The 19,143-nt window shown below is 36.9% G+C and overlaps 3 protein-coding genes across 3 annotated transcripts; all 3 read left to right on the forward strand.

Annotated features, from left to right (window-relative positions):
- Nucleotides 1-161: 161 nt before the first annotated feature.
- Nucleotides 162-4,956, forward strand: LOC116294374 (uncharacterized). Its single transcript, XM_031701969.2, has 6 exons — nt 162-534; nt 1,585-1,796; nt 2,117-2,255; nt 2,553-2,592; nt 3,792-3,918; nt 4,369-4,956. The coding sequence occupies exons 1-6, from the start codon at nt 399-401 to the stop codon at nt 4,867-4,869; spliced, it is 1,155 nt and encodes a 384-aa protein (XP_031557829.2). The 5' UTR covers nt 162-398; the 3' UTR covers nt 4,870-4,956.
- Nucleotides 4,957-6,977: 2,021 nt separating this feature from the next.
- On the forward strand, nt 6,978-11,293 carry LOC116294376 (uncharacterized). The gene is made up of 6 exons (XM_031701971.2): nt 6,978-7,252; nt 8,371-8,579; nt 9,193-9,325; nt 9,851-9,890; nt 10,095-10,221; nt 10,294-11,293. The coding sequence occupies exons 1-6, from the start codon at nt 7,120-7,122 to the stop codon at nt 10,795-10,797; spliced, it is 1,146 nt and encodes a 381-aa protein (XP_031557831.1). The 5' UTR covers nt 6,978-7,119; the 3' UTR covers nt 10,798-11,293.
- Nucleotides 11,294-12,413: 1,120 nt separating this feature from the next.
- On the forward strand, nt 12,414-17,660 carry LOC116294339 (uncharacterized). Its single transcript, XM_089023976.1, has 6 exons — nt 12,414-12,549; nt 14,283-14,494; nt 15,017-15,167; nt 15,538-15,577; nt 16,960-17,086; nt 17,172-17,660. The coding sequence occupies exons 1-6, from the start codon at nt 12,414-12,416 to the stop codon at nt 17,658-17,660; spliced, it is 1,155 nt and encodes a 384-aa protein (XP_088880102.1).
- The last annotated feature ends 1,483 nt before the right edge of the window (nt 17,661-19,143 follow it).

The raw sequence follows: 19,143 nt of genomic DNA on the forward strand, positions 1-19,143 counted from the left end.
GTCAATTTGTCATCATTTTTCATAGCTCTTTCTCTCTCTTTCGTGGTACGGCAATCTCATACTGGTCAGACTTTTGTCAATACAATTACGGCTGCTAGCCTGTCGAAGTAGACACAAGGAACTAACATATAAAATACTTAAATTTAGTGCGAAGTGCATGTTTGAGGACTAGTTCTGGAGAGTCGTATCTATTAAAACGCATCGCTTAGTTGAAGGACTTTGAAACTTAATGAATCGAAATTCATCATTCTAAAGCTGCTATTAAACTTCTAAGGCGGAAAGACGTATGTTGAATTACCCCTCTCTCTTGGAAGATCTGGAGTTCTACTTTGAGTTACAAACGTCGAGCAGCTTGCTAAGCCTATTACAAACGACTACAGTCATTGGAAGCGGAAAAAATGCGAAGAAGTTTTTACATATATGTTCTGTTTGCCGTGAGTTTTCGTGGATTCTGTTGCTGCAAAAGTGAAGAAGTTCTTGAAAATCCACATCGAAGGCTTGATTTCAGAGCTGGAATATTTTCAAGCATTCAAGGTTTGTTTTATTTGTATGTATTTGTCGTTTCGATTTCTGCCATTGTTTTTTCATTGATATATGAATAAGTCAACCGGTTTGCCACATAGTCTTTAAATCATGTGGCCCGTTTGAAATACGTTCTATACCGGACAATCCAGTTGCAAATTAATTATTATTATTTTTACAGCTTTGTTCTTTTTTCCTCAAAAATCAACTTCTAAATTCCAATTGGACCTTGGGCTTTTACCTAGTTGGCTGAAGCCTGGCGATGTTCTGATTGAGTGTACCAAGCCGTTATACAAAAGCCAACACTTTATAGAATTAAAAATATATATGTTTTTCCCCAAACTACATGGGCTTCGTAATTCTATAGCGCTTCCATTGGCTCTTTGCATTAAAGGATTGTAAGACAGATGGACAACTCTTTCAGTCTAGAGCCGTTATTTGACTTTCTTTTTTAAATAAATGCATGAATAAGGAAACAAGTCACTCCAAGTTAACGTAAGAAAAGTTACCCCAAGTTAAAGTAAGATAATAGCCGAAACTCGTGATATTTACACGACAGAAACGTTTCCTCAAAAATACCGGTTTATTTTGAAGCATAATACTCCAGTATCGATAATTGTTTTCATTATTATTTCAATATTCGCACTTCGGTTCAATCAAACCATATTCTCTTTTATGACTGAAAAGCCGCAGTAAGTCAATAACCATTTTCATTTGGTGGATTACTAATTATTTCTTGTGTGTTTTTGCTAGTCTCAGCTTCCTATGGCCAAAAGATTCGAGTCAAAATGTTTGCGCATAATAAAACTATTGTTTGCCGTTGCAGAGAAATCGAACTCGAATCAACCAATCAAAATTTCGTCGTGGATTTTTAAGTCGAAAGATAATTACTCTTGATGCTTCTGTCATTATGATATTTTTACGAAGGCCTAGCCTCGCCTCGCTTTCCTCTTCTCTCCTCTCCTCTCCTCTTTTCTTCGCAATCCTCCTCTCCTCTTCTCTTCTCTTCCCAATCCCCGATACCCCGTTTATTGTCGTTTATTCCTTATTTCTTATTAAAAGGCTACGCAATCAGTTTGGTATTCAAGACTCTTCAAGTATTCGACGCCTTTGCATGTGTGTCAGCATGTCTTGAAGAACCGAACTGTCAATCAGTCAACTTTGGCACCTCAGGGCAACCCAAACATCTTTGTGAGCTCAGTCAAAAGACTTTTGATTCCAAGCCTTCGTGTAAAGTGCCGAGGTCAGGGTTTATTCATTATTCTCCTTTCCAGGTAAGAAGTTTATCTGATTGGTCATATCATTAGAGCATGCGTAACAGCAACGGAAATTTACAGTGAATCATATTTTGACATTTAGATTATTGCAGCTTATGAAAGACATGAAACGTTTCCTTTCCATTTAAAAAAAAAAAAAAAAAAAAAAAAAAAAGAACGAACGAACGAACGAACGAACGAACGAACAACTACAAACAATTTTATACCCAAAACAAAAAGTTTCCATTCACAATGTTTACCTGACTACAGTGCTTTGCCGCTGATAAATAGAAAAATAACAAGAAAAATAACAAATGCAACTAATTTATAATCTTTAGACTCAACCTGTCACTAATGACCCGTGCAGCAACGTTACATGTAAGAATGGAGCGACTTGTGAACCAGGATTTGGTGAATCAGGTTTTCGATGTAAATGTGGGGCATTCAACGATGGTCAATATTGCCAGTTTTGGACCGGTAAATGTCATTCTATTTTGTTGATCAAATATTATAAGTTCTACTCTCACTAATCAAAGTCTAGGTGACCAAAACTTAGACTTTAGTATTACCAGTAGCAGGGGCGTAGCGAGATCTCGATTATAGTGGAGGGGGAGAGGGAGCCAATCAGTACCATTTTCCCGCCAAATTAATTAAATTTTTGTGCCGAAAGCAAACTCCCCCCTCCCTCCCTACGCTAGTGAGTAGTAGTTTGGTTGTCACCATACCTACGACGTTTTAAATGTTCTCAGTGTAATTCACTGTTTCTTTCACCAGTTAATATCTCATCTTGCAAAGACATTTTCAGCAAAACAAGGTAATGAACTCAGCATAAGATGATTTGTGTGTTTTTACCTCCTCCAAATGCTGTCAGTCCTTTCAAAAAGCCTCTAGAATCTGGAAAAAAGATTGCGTGTACCAATGAGGATAAATTGTGTGTTAAAAGCGTGACGAACGTGACTCGGAGTTCCGAAACAGCGTGACCTAGTCATTTATTGCGCGTTTGCATTCGTCCCTCTCCTCGTGGTTTACAGGCAAGTGAAAAAAATTAAAGAAAAATCTACATTTTAAGCTTCCAAAACATCAGAAAACTTATTCAATTCAAAGAACAATAATTAATAAGTATTTCCTGTGTTGAAGAAAGGATTTCATTTAGCAAATGGTATGTAAAAATGAATTTTTTTAGAGATTTAAAGTGAACTGCTTTCTTGACTATTTTCAGTTGGCACGTTTTCGAGTCGTTCAGAACGCAAGCAGCAAAATTTTTGAGATAAATATAAGCTTATACGATCACCTCAACTTCACGAAAATGACAAGAGACGGATTTATAAATGTTAGATATTCCTTTTTGTTGTCAATAATTGTTTTTTTATAAATGGTCTTGAATATTTTTATCGAGTTTATCGACATTAGGAATCATATCACTTCTCTGAATGATAATGAACTGGATATAAGCTCATTTTGTGTAGTTATACTTGAAGGCAGAGCAAAATAAATGTCGGATAATTGGCTTCATATGTATTCCTTTTCGACTTTCATTCAACCTTAAGCAAAATTATCTACGAAAATGTCAATTTAAGCATATATTGAAAGAAAATATTCTTCAATTTGATGTGCCTATGATCCGAGGCGATGGATACTGCTTTTTACAGAAAGCACAAACTTACCACTGGTTGTCAAAAGCACTTGCATTCTAGTAGATTAGTTCTTTTTCCATCTTTAATATGACTACAGGAAATAATATTGTTGTTTTTGGTCCTAAAACAGTCAGGGATCTCAGAGGTATTTAGTTATTGAAAAAAGACGACGATCTACCAGCACCCGAGAAACCTCTAGTTTCCCGGTACTGACCAAGAGGAACGTGTGCTCTGCGTATGAGATTGGTTGACCCAAAAGGAAAGAATAAAAAGAGGAAAAAACAAAAGAATTTAAATTTCCTGAGAATTCTAAACCTATTGTTATGTCCTCCAAATTGAGCAGAACTATTAGTATTTACATCAACAACTTTCCTTCCAGCTATCGTGCGGACATGGCCTACACGTACATGATCGACAACAAACAAACAGATATCTATTGTCATTTGTCAAGCGATCTGTGTGGAAGCAGGGGATGGACGCTGGTCATGAAGACTGACGGCTCGAAGGTATAATATACCAATATATATTATATACCATTATATACTAAAAATGAAAAGGATTCTCCGCCACAACCGTCATACAAAACAATACTAAAGTAATATCTTTGATATTATACACTTTCAATGATTTTTTAATATGCGAACGATTTAAGAGAAAAAACCCATGAACATGTTTTTCCCCCATTCCGGTATCCTAAAAATCTTGCGTTTTGATAGTGGCTGTGCTAGCAGCGGTATTTTTTTACCTCTCATCGCGGTCCGGTATCCAGGGATGACGGAATGATAAATAGAAAATTCACGAAACTAGATGAAAAGTAAATGGAAGAAAGTTACTAAGTTATTTACAGTCCTAGAGTCGGCCTGAATGAAAACGGACTTCAGCCTAACGCGGTTTTTCTCTACCCCAAACTTCTGGCAAGTAAATAACCACTATATCTCTGCCCCCTCTTTTCCCAGAACACATTCATTTTCTCGTCAGCCTTGTGGTCCAACAAGAACGCGTATGGACTATCAGCAGGTAAAACCGGTTTTGACAATCACGAGACCAAGATGCCCAGCTACTGGGCTATGTCTTTCCAGAGCTTGTGTGTTGGTATGAAAGTCGGGAACAACTTGAACTGGGCTCTCATTCCTTATTCGGCTTCTTCCTTGTATGACGTCATTGCTAACAACACCTACAGCAATTTTACTATTGGTCGAGAGAAATGGCTGTCTCTGATTGGTGGATCCTCCTTACAGCAATATTGTAATAATGAAGGTTTTAATAACATACTTGCAGTAAGGATTGGCATTAGATCGAACAATGAAAACGACTGCAATTCACCGGATAGTACGATCGGTTTTGGACTTCCGTGGAGCGGTTTAACATGTGGGAATCGCTGTAAATCGTCCGGCTGCAGTAGTGGTTCAAAAGACTTAGTGACCTTTGGGTATATTTTAATCAACCAACCGATTTGAAATAGTGACGTAGAAATGAAGTCACTACAAAAGTGAGGTGTTTTAAAAGAAGCTTGCGGAAAACTTGATTATCGAAAATTAATTACATGCGTGCGATTACAATAAAAGTATATGAATGTATAATCAATATATTAAGTTTGTCATACTTATTAAGTGCTTGTTAGCAAAGTTATTCGTTTTTCATTTCAAAACCAAAATTTCAAAGTGACACTCCATTTCGGCATTGTTTTTCGATTTTGATTGGCTAGCTGTTTTTCGCAGGTTAGCTGGACAATCAGCTAAAAGACATGCGGGCTTCCTGTGTTGGCTACGAATAATAACTGTAAATAATTATTTTGTATGTAATAAATAAGCAGCACAATAGGCCCTTTGCAGCTCAGTAATCACATGGTGATTAATTCACTGAGAGCAAACGAATGAACATTTTGATTCCCATGGGTGAAATTTACTGGAGAGCAAACACATTTTCTACGCCCTGTTTCGAGAGATCGTGATAAGACTGCATTTCGTAACACACTGGTTGGACATCGATTCATCCAGTTCTTGACAAGTAGCTAAAAAGAATCACCAATTAAAAAAAAAAATCTTGCTCTCAAGTACAGACACGTGACCGTTAGCTGCAAAGGGCCTGTAATAAACAATCATTGACTCTATGATGTCGAAACCTCGGCTGTTTTATCCTAACAAAAGACATGATCGCCTTATTAGATAATATAAAAAAGACAAATTGGCCATGTTGGGTGATAAAGCAAAAGAAATGACAACCATGTTGAATGATATAACAAAAGATTTGGCATCCATGTTGGATAATATAACGAAAAACATGGCGGCAACATGAGTGAAAAATGTCTGCGCATGCTCTGGATCCGTATGCAAATTAGTCAAAACATAAGTAAATTTGACTTTCAAACATGCCTTATAAATTGGAGTTCACAAAATGCCAAAACTTAGTGTCCATGCTTGAAACTTAAGACTAATTATTTCATATTGTGTTTCTTAGTACAGTATCTTGGTCTGACAAAAGTATACTCTCGAACTTTTTAGTATTCTTGGAGAAAACAAACATTTATTTTCTCACTCAAACTCTTCAAACTCTTCAAAATGAAGTGCACGCATGCGCAAACGTTTTTTCCTGGTGTCCATGGCGGCCATGTTGAATATTATAACAAAAGACATGGCGGCCATTTTGGATGATAAAGCAAAAGACATGACTACCATGTTAGATGATATAACAAACACTACGGCCATGTTGGATGACATGAAAAGACATCACCAACGTAACATGTTGGATGATGTAAAAAAAGGCACGACGGCCATGTTGGATGAAAAAAAAAAGAGTTTGCCAATTCTGATGATATAACGGAAGACACCACTGACCACCACTGTTGGATTAATATAACAAAAGACCAACATGTTGAATTATATAAATAGTCGCTATGTAATATATACGATATGAGTGAACATGTTGTATATAAGATATGCAAGGGTAGGTCTGCGAAAGTTTTTATATACAACAATATACACCAATATTGTGTACGACTTATAAAATGTCTAGGTTAGTTTGTTAGTTGTTTTATCTTTGAGTTACATTTTCGAGATAAAAGTACCCTGGTCCCAGAGGCTCGACGATGTTTCCGTCCCGGCCACGTATATTTTGAGAATCTGGGAGACAAAATAAAAGTTCAAAGTCCATGCAAATCAGGGCAATTTTTTTGATATATTAAACTCCATGTGTGGTCATAATTACTTTTTTTTCCTCAGAAATTATTAATGAGTTTTATAATACTAATCTTAAATAAATTTCTAAGTTTCAGTCCGTTTTATCTTTGCGACACGGCAATCTTTTGCATATTGTTAATATGCCTTAATTTCTAAAATGTGAGCCAATATTGTAATAATTTAGGCAAAAATTTCACGATATTTAATATATAGATCCAGTTGCTTTGTTTACGAGCATCCGTAAAAGCCAACTCTAAGCGCTATTACTGAATCACTATGAAACCCTGCAGTAAGATTTTAGTCATTTCCTATTCAATTGACGACTTCAGCTGTGAACCTTAGCATTCGCAGAGGTTTTTGCGCAATAGGTTTTCAGTAGGACTAGAAACTGAATTTTTTAAAAAAACCGTTCATAGTTGGAGGATTTCTTTTCGAAAGCACTTGGAAAAGTGAACATTTTTAATGCTTTGTTAAAAGAGCGTTCTTAAAAAATCAGAGAAGTGAGAACCACAACATAATCAGAAAGAGAAGATGTGGCGGTTCGTCTTTTCTTCTTACTTCGTCTTCATTGTATGCTTGGACGGTACTTATGGCCAGTCCCATTCTCCTTTACATCCCTACCGAGGACCCAAAGATAGATCTGGAATATTTTCCACCATCAAAGGTTTGAAAGCTTTTACTGTTGTTGTTGCGTAAATGTTTGTTTGCTTTATTTCTTTTGGTACGTTTACTGGTGTGAATTGCGATTAGACTTTGGCCTTTCAGGAAATTAATGTTCTTATGTTATCCGTATTTTTGACTCTATAAGGAAGCTGGAAAGTGTTTTCTGTCTTCACATACGGCGTTCGCAATGTTGACCTTAAAAAATTTAATCCCCATAATATAACGACGAATGACCCAGAATTTCAAAAGCCATCGGCAATAAACATGAAAAAATGACGTAAAACGTTGCTTTGACAACTCCAGAACCCTTCTTATGCTATCAAAGTTGTTCATTTAAAAATCATGATTCCATCAGTAAACAAATGTTTTTGGCGAATGTTTTTGAAAACTGGAATATTGAATATTTAAGCTTGGTACTAAATCTTCTATTGGATGAAAAAAGAAAATATTTTATGGATGGTACTGAATTTGTAAGAAAATTGTAAATCACTATAAGATTTAATATAAAATGTACTTTGAATAGTTCCTTCTTACGGAATTTTTATATTTTTTCCATCGTTTTTTGGGACATAAACCAAAGCGATATGCAAAAACGGGTTTTTTATTTTTAAAAAGGTTGAATATAAAGATGTTTGATTGAAAATTCCCCTTTTCCTACGTTATCGACCCTAGAGCCGCGCACAGGTTCAAGGATGAAAACCGTTCCAACATAATTGCGAGTACATCTTGTGTTTTTTTAAAACCTCGCTCGTATCGCGTTGAAAACACTCGGATATTTCAGAATTTAGTGCACGTAGTAGCTGAAACATTCAGCGTTGTTGGGAATTTTATATGCGCCAATTTTCTAACGATATTCCACAATATTGTCCAATTGTCCTCTTTTGTTCGCTCAAAAATTGATCGATTTCCACGCAACTTCAGATTCTTGGTAAATACTGAGATTGTCATTATTTTGTCGATCAAAAAAGGAATAATGTTAAAACGATGTTCTGTTTTAATTTATCGAATTCATATTACAAAAGCATAAATTCATAATAAAACTATAATGTTAGCGGGCTTAAAATATTTATGGTTAGTGCTAACGGTTTGACATTTATCTTTCTTATTTCTATTTTCAAGATTATGCAATAAGTTTGGTATTCAAGACTCTGCAAGTATTCGACGCCTTTGCTTGTGTGTCAGCATGTCTCAGGGAACCCAGCTGTCAATCAGTCAACTTTGGTACCTCAGGACATCCCAAGCACCTTTGCGAGCTCAGTCAAAAATCTCTAAAATGCAGTCCTGTCTATAAAGAGCACAGACCAGGATTTATTCATTATTTTCTAGAGGTAAGAAAAGAAATTATTGACGAGTTAGTTCACTCAAAGCGTTTTGAACTATAAGATAGACAATTTATGGTCGAGCAGTTTTTTCTGATTTGAACTTTATGAAGTCCTTATACCTTCTGAACCAGTACTTTATCTCTCACGTGACTTCCATTGCGGGAAAAATCAGTGTGCGGTTATCAAGATTGGCGTAACTGTAGTGCACTCGCCTCTCACTTATGGGGCCTCGGGTTCAATTCCTGGACTCGGCATCACAAAAGATCTCCCACTTGATTGGAGGGGGTTTTCTATAAACCTTACGAGCTAAATTACAAGTTAAACTCGAGTTAGCCATGTCCTGACTCTGACCTAGCCTCATTCGAAGGCTACCCCATATGTTATTATTTGTTGGGATCCCTGTGTGTCCCTGTGTTAAATTATATGGCTGAAAAGAAATAGGAACGCTTCGTCTTTTTTGCCCTCGCCACAGGAAGCCCGAGGAGCAAAAGGAGAAGGCTCATTCTGATCAGCCCAGAAGTTGTTTCAGGGTTTGGTCTATGAGTTAGGCATACCACATCTTTGATTAGCGAAAAGATTGTTCCAGAGTATTGATAAAATTTTTCAATGGTTTTGGCAGGTTAAATATGGTGACTCATGCAGAAATGTACCGTGTAAAAATGGAGCGACTTGTGAACCAGCTTGTGACGAACCAGGGTTTCGATGTAAATGTGGAGCATTCAACACAGGTCAATACTGCCAGTTATGGACCGGTAAATATCTTTTCAAACTCTTAATAGTATTCTGAGCCTTTTGTCGACGCACGTGTTATTCGATGCCGAATTACACGGTATGATATTTTTTTTCCCTCGCAACTGTCAACATAATTACACCACGATTTGGCTTCGAAGGTAAATACGTTCCGTCCTAGCAACATATTATTTACAGTTTTAAGCAAGTTGTACGGTAGATTTACACGAAGCAATTTGTGTGGTCAGCAGTAGCGCTCGACAGCTGCGGAAAAATCGTAACCTGTAAAATCGGCCTTTAATGTTCAAAGAACACGGGCTCAACGCGGCTATGTTTACGTTTTCACGAGAGCACAGGTGTGTTTTGCGAATTTATTTCTTTTGTTAAAAATAAATTTATTTCGGTCGTTGGAATAAAATAGGTTTGTTACATTTAAGGGAGCCTGAGTTTCGTTCGCTTTTATTCGGTGGAAATTCATTTTGTTGGTTTTGGCAGAGTTTATAGAGACTCTGGTTTTGGTGACTTTGTAACTTTCTCTTCATTCCCAGTTGATGTGTCTTCTTGTAAAGATATCCTAAGCAAAACAAGGTACAGTACACCCGTCTTTCCACGAATCTTATTTATTTGTTCTTGTACCGGATTTAGCTTTCTTGCAGACGTCATGACCCCACAGGGGGGAGGTAAAGGAAACTCCTGCACACAAGCGATTTTTATCTACGATAGGTCAAAACAAGATGAGATCAAAATAACTAACAAAATATTGAGTATTTACATCAACTACTTTCCTTCCAGCTATCGTACGGACATGGCCTACTCGTACATGATCGACAACAAACAAACAGATATATATTGTCATTTGTCAAGCGATCTGTGTGGAAGTAGGGGGTGGACGCTAGCTATGAAGACTGACGGCTCAAAGGTATAATATACAAATGTATCGTTTACCATTCACTTTTTATCTCAACTGATAATATTCCCCGTCTTTCCCCAGAACACATTTATTTTCTCGTCAGCCTTGTGGTCTGACAAGACAGCGTATAATCTATCAGCAGGTAAAACCGGTTTTGACAATCACGAGACCAAGATGCCCAGCTACTGGGTTATGCCTTTCCAGAGCTTGTGTGTCGGTATGAAAGTCGGGAACAACTTGAACTGGGCTCTCATTCCTTATCCAGCTTCTTCCTTGTATGACGCCATTGTTGGAAATCACACTTTCACCATCGGTCGAAACAAATGGATGTCCCTGATTGATGGTTCCTCGTTACAGCAAAACTGTAATGCAGAAGGTTTCAATGTTGGAAAAGAGGGTTTGGATTGGGTGTCTGCGCGCATAGGCGTGGTTGCAAATGACCAAAATGATTGTGACACCCCAGATAGTAGCATTGGTTTTGGTATTGGTTTCAGTACTTTGACGTGTGGAAATCGCTGCAGCGGATTAGGATGTAGTAACGGAGAGAAAAACGTAGCGGCGTTTGGATACATCTTAATCAAGTAAATCATTCCTATTACGTGCGATCTTACCTATTCAAAAATCGCTTCATTATCATGTTAATGGGCTCCCTGTATTATAATAATCGTATAATGTACGAAATGTATGCGCATGCGCGTTGCAAACACTAGAAACATTCTATATACCGATAAAAACAAACATACATCGGTTTATACGTTAAAATAGCTAATTTTGATATTTGTTTAAACCATGAGCATTTTTCATAAGAAGCAGGTGATCCCGCGATTTTACCCACGACCACTTTTTTTGCTTTTTACTATTCTATTTGTAAAATCAAAGTTCAAAAAAGGTATTTAAATTTTCATTATATTTTAAGCTTTTCCCGTGAGCTCAGTGGAGGAACCCACAACAGCTTTCGCCAATTACTTTTAGCGCCGTGCGACGGCCCATATGCGTATGATATATGATATGCTTGTGTTGATTAATATAAATATATAATATTGATATTGATATATGCGGCAATGAGTAATTAATGAGTAATAACACGAGTTGGATGTTTATAAACTTGTGTCGAATTGCTTATTAGTTGTTAAAGCTTATTCACACAATGATTTTACATGATTGTCGTGCCTAATTTTAAAATGTTCTATAACTATCTTAGCATTACTTATTATCTTAGCTATCTCCCTTTCTGGCTTGTAATAATACCAGATGCAGTGATCTGAAATGCATACAGTCATTTCGAAAAATGTTGTCGTCGACCAACTCAAGCCTACGCGACTGGACCGAAAGGAACTCTGGGTAGCAATAATTGAAGCCGAGTTGACTCCATAATTTTATCTGACTAGTTATGCCTGGTTTACAGCACGAACCTTTGTAGGCGAGCGGGAAGTGTTGAGGGAGACGTTTTTTTTAAATGCCTTCATATTTTCGGAATTGTGAACTGAATCATAACTACTTTGTTTTTCTTTCCCTAAACCCGAAGACATGCATTTGATGGATTGTTTCTAGCCATTATTATCTTATTACTAGCGGGAACAATTTATTCAGAACGAATATTTAATCGCTTCAGTGATTTTTACCCATATTCCTTTCGGTCCAGTCGCGTCGGCTTGAGCAGGTCGACGACGTTTTTTGAATTGACTGTATGTCATGTTGTTACCGATCAACAGTCAACCTTAATGTAATAAAAATATCAAAACTCAAATTCAAAAAGAAAAAAAAGAAAAGAAAAAGACAAAAGAAAAAAAAATTCATGCTTGTAAAAATACTATTTTCAATGATCTGGAATATACATGTCATGTTGTTACGATCAGTCAACATCATTGTAATATGCGATGCTTGAGTCAATACAATTAATATTGCAATCAGAAAGGTCTGTTTTTTTTTATATGTGCATAAAAAGGCCAACTATTGCTAAGATTATTGAGAGGGAAAAGTAAACATTGTTGTCAACTTATCCAGTCGCGAAGTATAAATTTCCGCCTTTCATTTTGAGTTCCAGAGTTTAAAATTTCAAACTTTAAGAGGTAAATTTTGGAGTCAAAAGACAGATGACTGAAATAATTTAGGTAATTTAGAATTTAGAATCTCAGGCTGGTTTTAATTCTCGTTGGACCATAAAATCAGAGAGAGAGAGAGAGAGAGAGAGAGTGGACGAAATGAGATTACTTCGTAATTACCTCTTTCTTTTTATGCTGAATTCTGGATTTTCTGCTGGCTTCACAAGCGAGGATCTACTGATAAATCCCGATCCAATACTTGAAGAGAAAACGGGATTATTTTCCAGCATCCAAGGTTTGATTTGATTTATTTTGTCGTTTCATATTACGTCTGTTATAGAGTACGAGGGGAGTGCGCGGGTAGTGAACTGGCGTACCACAAGTTCTTCTTTTGGGCCTCTAAAAGGCTTTTTGAAGTTTGAACAAACCGATTCTAGAGCCTTATTTTCCAGCATCCAAGGCTTAATTTGATTTATTTTTGTCGTTTTATATTCCGTCTTTTATGGAATACGAGGGGAGTGCGCGCGTAGTGAACTGGCAGTCCAAAATTTTTCTGCCCGAATGGCCAATTTGTTACGCGATATAATAAGTGACCTCGTGTATGTGGCGGGGGAGAAAAAGTAAAATGAAAATTAAAGCACAAGTCTTAGTTTTAGTTTTTTCATAAAACATGCTTTTCCGTTAAGACTTCCGTGATATCATGTTGATAATCTTCATCCCTTTACGCTTGACTTTTGCATCTGGAATGCTTTCAAAATTTCAGGGGGAAAAAGTCCGTGAGTTGACAGTTGTCTTGCTGACAGATAGATCAGTTATTTGTGCAAAGAAACTATAACAGTAGCCGCGTCCATTGAAAAACGAAAGGAATTTTCACACGCTTAGCCTCTGCGATCGAAAAGCAATGCAGCTGTCAGCTACAAATATCTTATTCCTTGAATATTTCGAGTACTTGAAAATTAATATTCGAATCAGGTATTTTTTTTTTAAAAAAAAAAAAAAAAAAACCTGTTTCTTTCAGTCTGGCGTCGTGGTGATATCTGAAATAACACATGCAATGTATTTTCTTTTATCTAAGCCTTTGGTTCTCTGTTGCTCGGAATACAATAGACTTTTCTCTGGATGTGCGCGCACTTTTTTCTGCAGCGACTCCAGCCGAAATCAATTACAATTTGAAGCCAAATTTTGGAACAAAATCAAAACAGGTTACGCATAAAGTATCTTGTTTGATGACACTTTGTGTGTCTTCTTTTTGGAAATGCTTTCGAAAACGTTTTTTGAAAAATTCTTTTGTGAAAATTTTTGAGGGTGAAAACTCTTGAGGGTGGAGCACTGAAAGATATCATATACCATTGACATCAAATTTAACAGAGTAAAACTGATAAAAATAACTTTAAGTAAGAAAAACGAAGAAGATAAGGAAAAATATATTAATGTTGACCAAGATCTTAGTACAGTGGATTTTAGGACTGTATTAAGTAATTTGTATTGTCGACATTTTGTAAATTACTTTGACTAGAATTGAAAAAGTACACGTTAGACGATAGCTATGTGCGATGATATCTTTTCTTTTAATCCCCTACGCAGCTGCCATTAGTCATGCGCGTCACGCAACGCTCACTCCCCTAAATGACATTGATTTGTCATATTTTGTCGTTTCGATGCTCTTAAAAAATCTCATAAAGTCGAACAAAAATCCCTACAAAAATCTATTTTTTCATGTATTAGGAAAATTAACTTTTTCTAAAAAGTTGATATAACCTAGATTCTTAGGAGTTTTTTTCCGAATAAGCTATTGAAAAATAGAGTCCCGTGCAAAATTTGAGGGTTTTGCCCTGTTGAAACTCAAAATGTGTATGGTTCCTCAATAAAATCTTGTAGATTTTCCCGCGGTTTTTGAGCGCGCGCACATCGTGCAGGGCTCAAATCGATCGTTCGAAAGTAGGCAGTCACCTTAAACAACAAACAACAATTTAGGCTCTTGCGCGCGAAGTCGTCCAGTCTCACATACGATGTTTTTCGACGTCCTAGATTACGCAATAAGTTTGATATTCAAGACTCTGCAAGTATTCGACGCCTTTGCATGTGTATCAGCATGCCTCAGGGAACCCAGCTGTCAATCAGTCAACTTCGGTACCTCTGGACATCCCAAGCACCTTTGCGAGCTTAGTCAACAGACCTTTGGTTCCAGGTCTTTGTGTCAAGTACCGAGGTCAGGGTTTATTCATTATTTTCCTGTTTGGGTAAGTGAATGCAAATTTTAAAAATGCGCCGATATATAGCTTTGAATTTAAATCTGATAATGGAGCGTTTTAACTCACATGAGAAGGCAGCCATATTGGTGTACCAAACAATAACAACTTTCTGCACAGTTTTTGCATAAAAATAGAGTTCAATTATTTTGGAACACCAACATGGCCGCTGTGACGTCACGCGAAAACGCTTTTTAAAAAGCGTCTGATAAGATCTGACTCAAGACTAGCTCATAGGTTTTTTCAGGACTCAATCTGTTAGTAAGCCATGCCCTGACTTAGATCAGCCCAGAGGTTTTTTTATTGTCAATCTGTGAGCTAGCCGTACCCTGACTTAGATCAGCCCAGAGGTTTTTTTATGGTTCAATCTGTGAGTTACATGTCCTGACTTTGATCAGCCCAGAGGTTGTTCTAGGGCTCGATAATATTTATGTTTTAGTTTGGTTCATGAGGGTATCGACCGAAAATATTGTATAAAGGCTTACAAGCAAAAATCGTTTTTTAATCCTGTAGGGGTTGACAGCTACATTTGTCCTTCCCGATGACTCATGCAGAAAGGTACCGTGTAAGAATGGAGCGACTTGTGAACCAGCTTGTGACGAACCAGGCTTTCGATGTAAATGTGGAGCATTTAACACAGGTCAATACTGCCAGTTATGGAACGGTATGTCTAAAAATATAATGAATCTCGTTTATATGTTTATTCTTTCGGTTACCCTAGCAACAAGAGTCAAGGTATTTGTTTGTTGCCATGAAATTTAAATTCGTCTTCTGCTTCCCACGCAATTCACAAAGTTCTCTTATTCATGTTTTACGACACAAGGCCTTTTGTTTTGTATACGTTGGCCATGTTGCCATGGTAACCAAATTTAATTATGTTGCCATGGTAACCAAATTTCTAAATGCTTACCTTAGAAAATAATGAATGGTTTTACTTCAGGGTAAAAGAATTGTTATTCTATGAAAATGAGAAGGTCTATCAAGGATACGGTACTCCTGATAACATACATTTTTTTCTTTTCTTTTCTCGTTAGTTGAAGTGTCATCTTGTGGGGATATTTCTAGAAAAACAAGGTAAAGTGCTGGCAGGAATGTTCTCCTTGTAATATTTTCCTCATAGTAGCCATATTGGAGGACAGGTGCAATGAAAGAATAGTCTCTTACTCTGTCCTCCAACATGGGAGCATCGTCATCTAAATATAGATGGAGGTATGATAATATGTATAACCATTGCCATTGTGGTGTTGCTCTGTCAACTATTATAACAATAGGTTTTGTTACTTTGGTTATGATTAAAATTTTCCAATAGATTTTTTCCGGTGGTTGGCAACTTAAATAAAAAAATCAACCGAAACGAATTTCGTCATCGTACGCTTTTTTTAAAATAAGATTTTATTAATAACCATTAAAAAGACGTATGCGAACTTTTCACCTTGACCACGTTAAAAGTAAGAGCACACACTCAAGCTCTTTACCACTGAATTGCCCTATTTCACTATGACGTCACTGCTTGTTTATGTGGGGGATAGAATCGCCAAATCCAATAGAAAATTCAACAACATTTGCTCCTAGCGAAACAGTTTAATCTAAAATGGCCTGGTTTTTAGATATAATATGTGTCAACATGTACTAAAAAATATTCTGAGCGTTTGCTTGCTATTCTACTTCTCTTCGTGGATTGATACGGGTTTTAGAACAATTTTCGGTGAATTTGCGTTGATTTGACCCCCCCTCCGGCGACCATGATCCTTTGCGTTTATAAAATAGATTGTTTTGATGTGACGTCATAGTGAAATAGAGCAATTGAGCATGCGATGCACGTTTCTTTAAAGACAATATTGGGGTTCACCGCCTTTTTGCGGCCGCGGGGACGTTATAGAGGTAATGCGCATGCGGAAAAATGTTTCATCAACAGAAAATGAACTAAGAGAAGGAATTCCCCCTATATAGCGTTGCAACCATTATCTGCACAGTTTGATGCTATTTTTAAACTATTTGTTTTTCTGCACGCGCATTTACTGCGCGCGCTCTACTCTGTTTGCTTACGCGTTTTGGGGGTTTTTCCGTTGTTTCGACTCTGCCCTGAATATGAATGTGCACGTCGAAAGCTTGGCAAATAGGACAGGAAATTGAAGTAGTAATTTGTTCAACTTTCTGGAGTATTTTTACATTATTTTTCAAAGCTTTCGACCTACATCGTCAACTTGAGGGCAGATTTGAACATTTGAACATAAGAAAAGCACAAGAAAACGTTAGCAAACAGCGTAGAGCGCGCGCGTACTATGCGCGTGCAGAAAATCAAACGATCAAATAAATGATATCATTGGATGATATTTTTAGAATAGATTCTAAAAATAGCATCAAAGTGTGCACATGATGGGGCACGGGGATTCCTTCTCTTAGTTCATATTCTCTTGGTTTCATTGAATAGTAATGTCTTTACTTTTTGCTGATAGCTATCGTGCGGACATGGCCTACACGTACATGATCGACAACAAACAAACAGATATCTATTGTCATTTGTCAAGCGATCTGTGTGGAAGTAGGGGGTGGACTCTGGCCATGAAGACTGACGGCTCAAAGGTATTCTATAGATTTATCATATTATTTTTTAAATTGGGAGGGAAAAAATAACTGAAGATTATTTTTACTGTCTGTCTTTCCCCAGAACACATTCGCTTTCTCGTCACCCTTGTGGTCTGACAAGACAGCGTATAATCTATCAGCAGGTAAAACCGGTTTTGACAATCACGAGACCAAGATGCCCAGCTACTGGGCTATGCCTTTCCAGAGCTTGTGTGTTGGTATGAAAGTCGGGAACAATTTGAACTGGGCTCTCATTCCTTATTCGGCTTCTTCCTTGTATGACGTCATTGCTGAAGACAAATTTACCCTTTTTAGTATTGGTCGAAATCAATGGATGTCTCTGATTGGTGGATCGTCTTTACAATATAACTGCAATGTTGGAAGCTTTAATTTTCTGGGCATAGCACGGTTAGGTTTCTTTTCAAACGACCAAAACGATTGTAACACCCCAGATAGTGCGATTGGTTTTGGCTTTAGTTGGCATGGATTGAGTTGTGGGAATCGCTGTACAGCAACTTGCAGCAATGGAGAAAAACTCATCGTTACTTTTGGATACATTTTAATCAAGTAATCCATTACAATAGACCCCCTGTTAAAATGGCGGCCACGAATTCGTCTGCATGGGTTAAAATTAAACTGAGAGAAAAACCTATACAAGCACTGTAAAGAGCACCTTTATTTTAGTAACCCTACGAAGATTCATTATGTCAGCTGTTATGTCGGCCGAGAAAACTCAAATTGAAAATTGACAAATTTACAGACGTTTGTATGTCTGGGGGTATAGCGTATACCCGGCCGCCATTTTTGCAAGGGGTTTATAGCGTTATTTTGAAGAATGTTGGCTTTCTTTTTCCCCTTGTAGACTGCCAAATTTTTACAGTTACGGTCTTCCTGTGTCATTAGTCGTGATGCATTTTAGAGGAGCGGCTTTCCTGTGTTTTGTGAACTACTTTTTAACCACTCTCTTTAGCCACTCTCTTAGAAAAAAATAGAAATAAGATATATTGTATCAGGATGAAAAAGGACAGAAAAAAACATTTTAAACTATTTTTCATTCACCTAAAGTGCAATGAAGTAAGTATTCTTTTATTTTTTTCTTGTAGTAAACTTACGTAGTACACGGCTCCACAAACTTGGTGTGAACAAAGTTTATTAAAAATGTGTATTTTCTCTGCCGTTTAGGTTGACGCTAGAGCAAAAGTATTGCTTAGACCAAGCACTAGCAGGGCATAATTTTCTTATACAAGGCAAAGCGGGCACTGGTAAATCTTTTCTTATAACTGAGATGATTAATTTATTTGAAAGTAACGGCAAAAACGTTAACCTAGTGTGTTCCACTGGAATGGCTTGCGACGTCTTCAAAGCCAAAAAACTGCCATGCCTTCCTAAGACGATTCATGCAGAGAAAATACGCATTTTTAATGCACCTAGGAAAATATTATTAATTATAAATTGGTTATCATTGGTTTGATAAATATGTATTTTTTAATAAACTTTGTTCACACCAAGTTTGTGGAGCCGTGTACTACGTAAGTTTACTACAAGAAAAAAATAAAAGAATACTTACTTCATTGCACTTTAGGTGAATGAAAAATAGTTTAAAATGTTTTTTTCTGTCCTTTTTCATCCTGATACAATATATCTTATTTCTATTTTTTTCTATAAGACGTTTTTCAAGATAGATCTGACAACTCTACGATTAAAAAGCTTTACAAAAAGTTTCGCGAAGCCAAAAATAGGCGACGCTTCTTGATTGGTTAAAAAAACAACCGGAAGTAAAATGCAAGACTCACGGGATGTGGGGTTGGGAAGCATGTGGTAACGAACCAAAAACACTTGGAGAGGGAGGGAGAGGACTTGTTTTGGATCCCTTTACTCGTGTTCAGGCCCGCTCGGATGCAAGCATAACTGACGGCACATAAGTTTTCGCTAAAAAAGCCCAAAAAACCCTCCTTATAGAGAATTTATTATCAAAAATCCTTTAAATTATTGAAGATTAGATGTAAGTACAACGTTCTGTATATTTTTTTTGTTTTCGAAGTCAAAATATCTGG

This window comes from Actinia tenebrosa, unplaced genomic scaffold (assembly GCF_029948245.1).
Source record: "Actinia tenebrosa isolate PJP-AT-01 unplaced genomic scaffold, QUT_ActTen_1.0 PGA_scaffold8__29_contigs__length_14323225, whole genome shotgun sequence".
NCBI lineage: Eukaryota > Metazoa > Cnidaria > Anthozoa > Actiniaria > Actiniidae > Actinia > Actinia tenebrosa.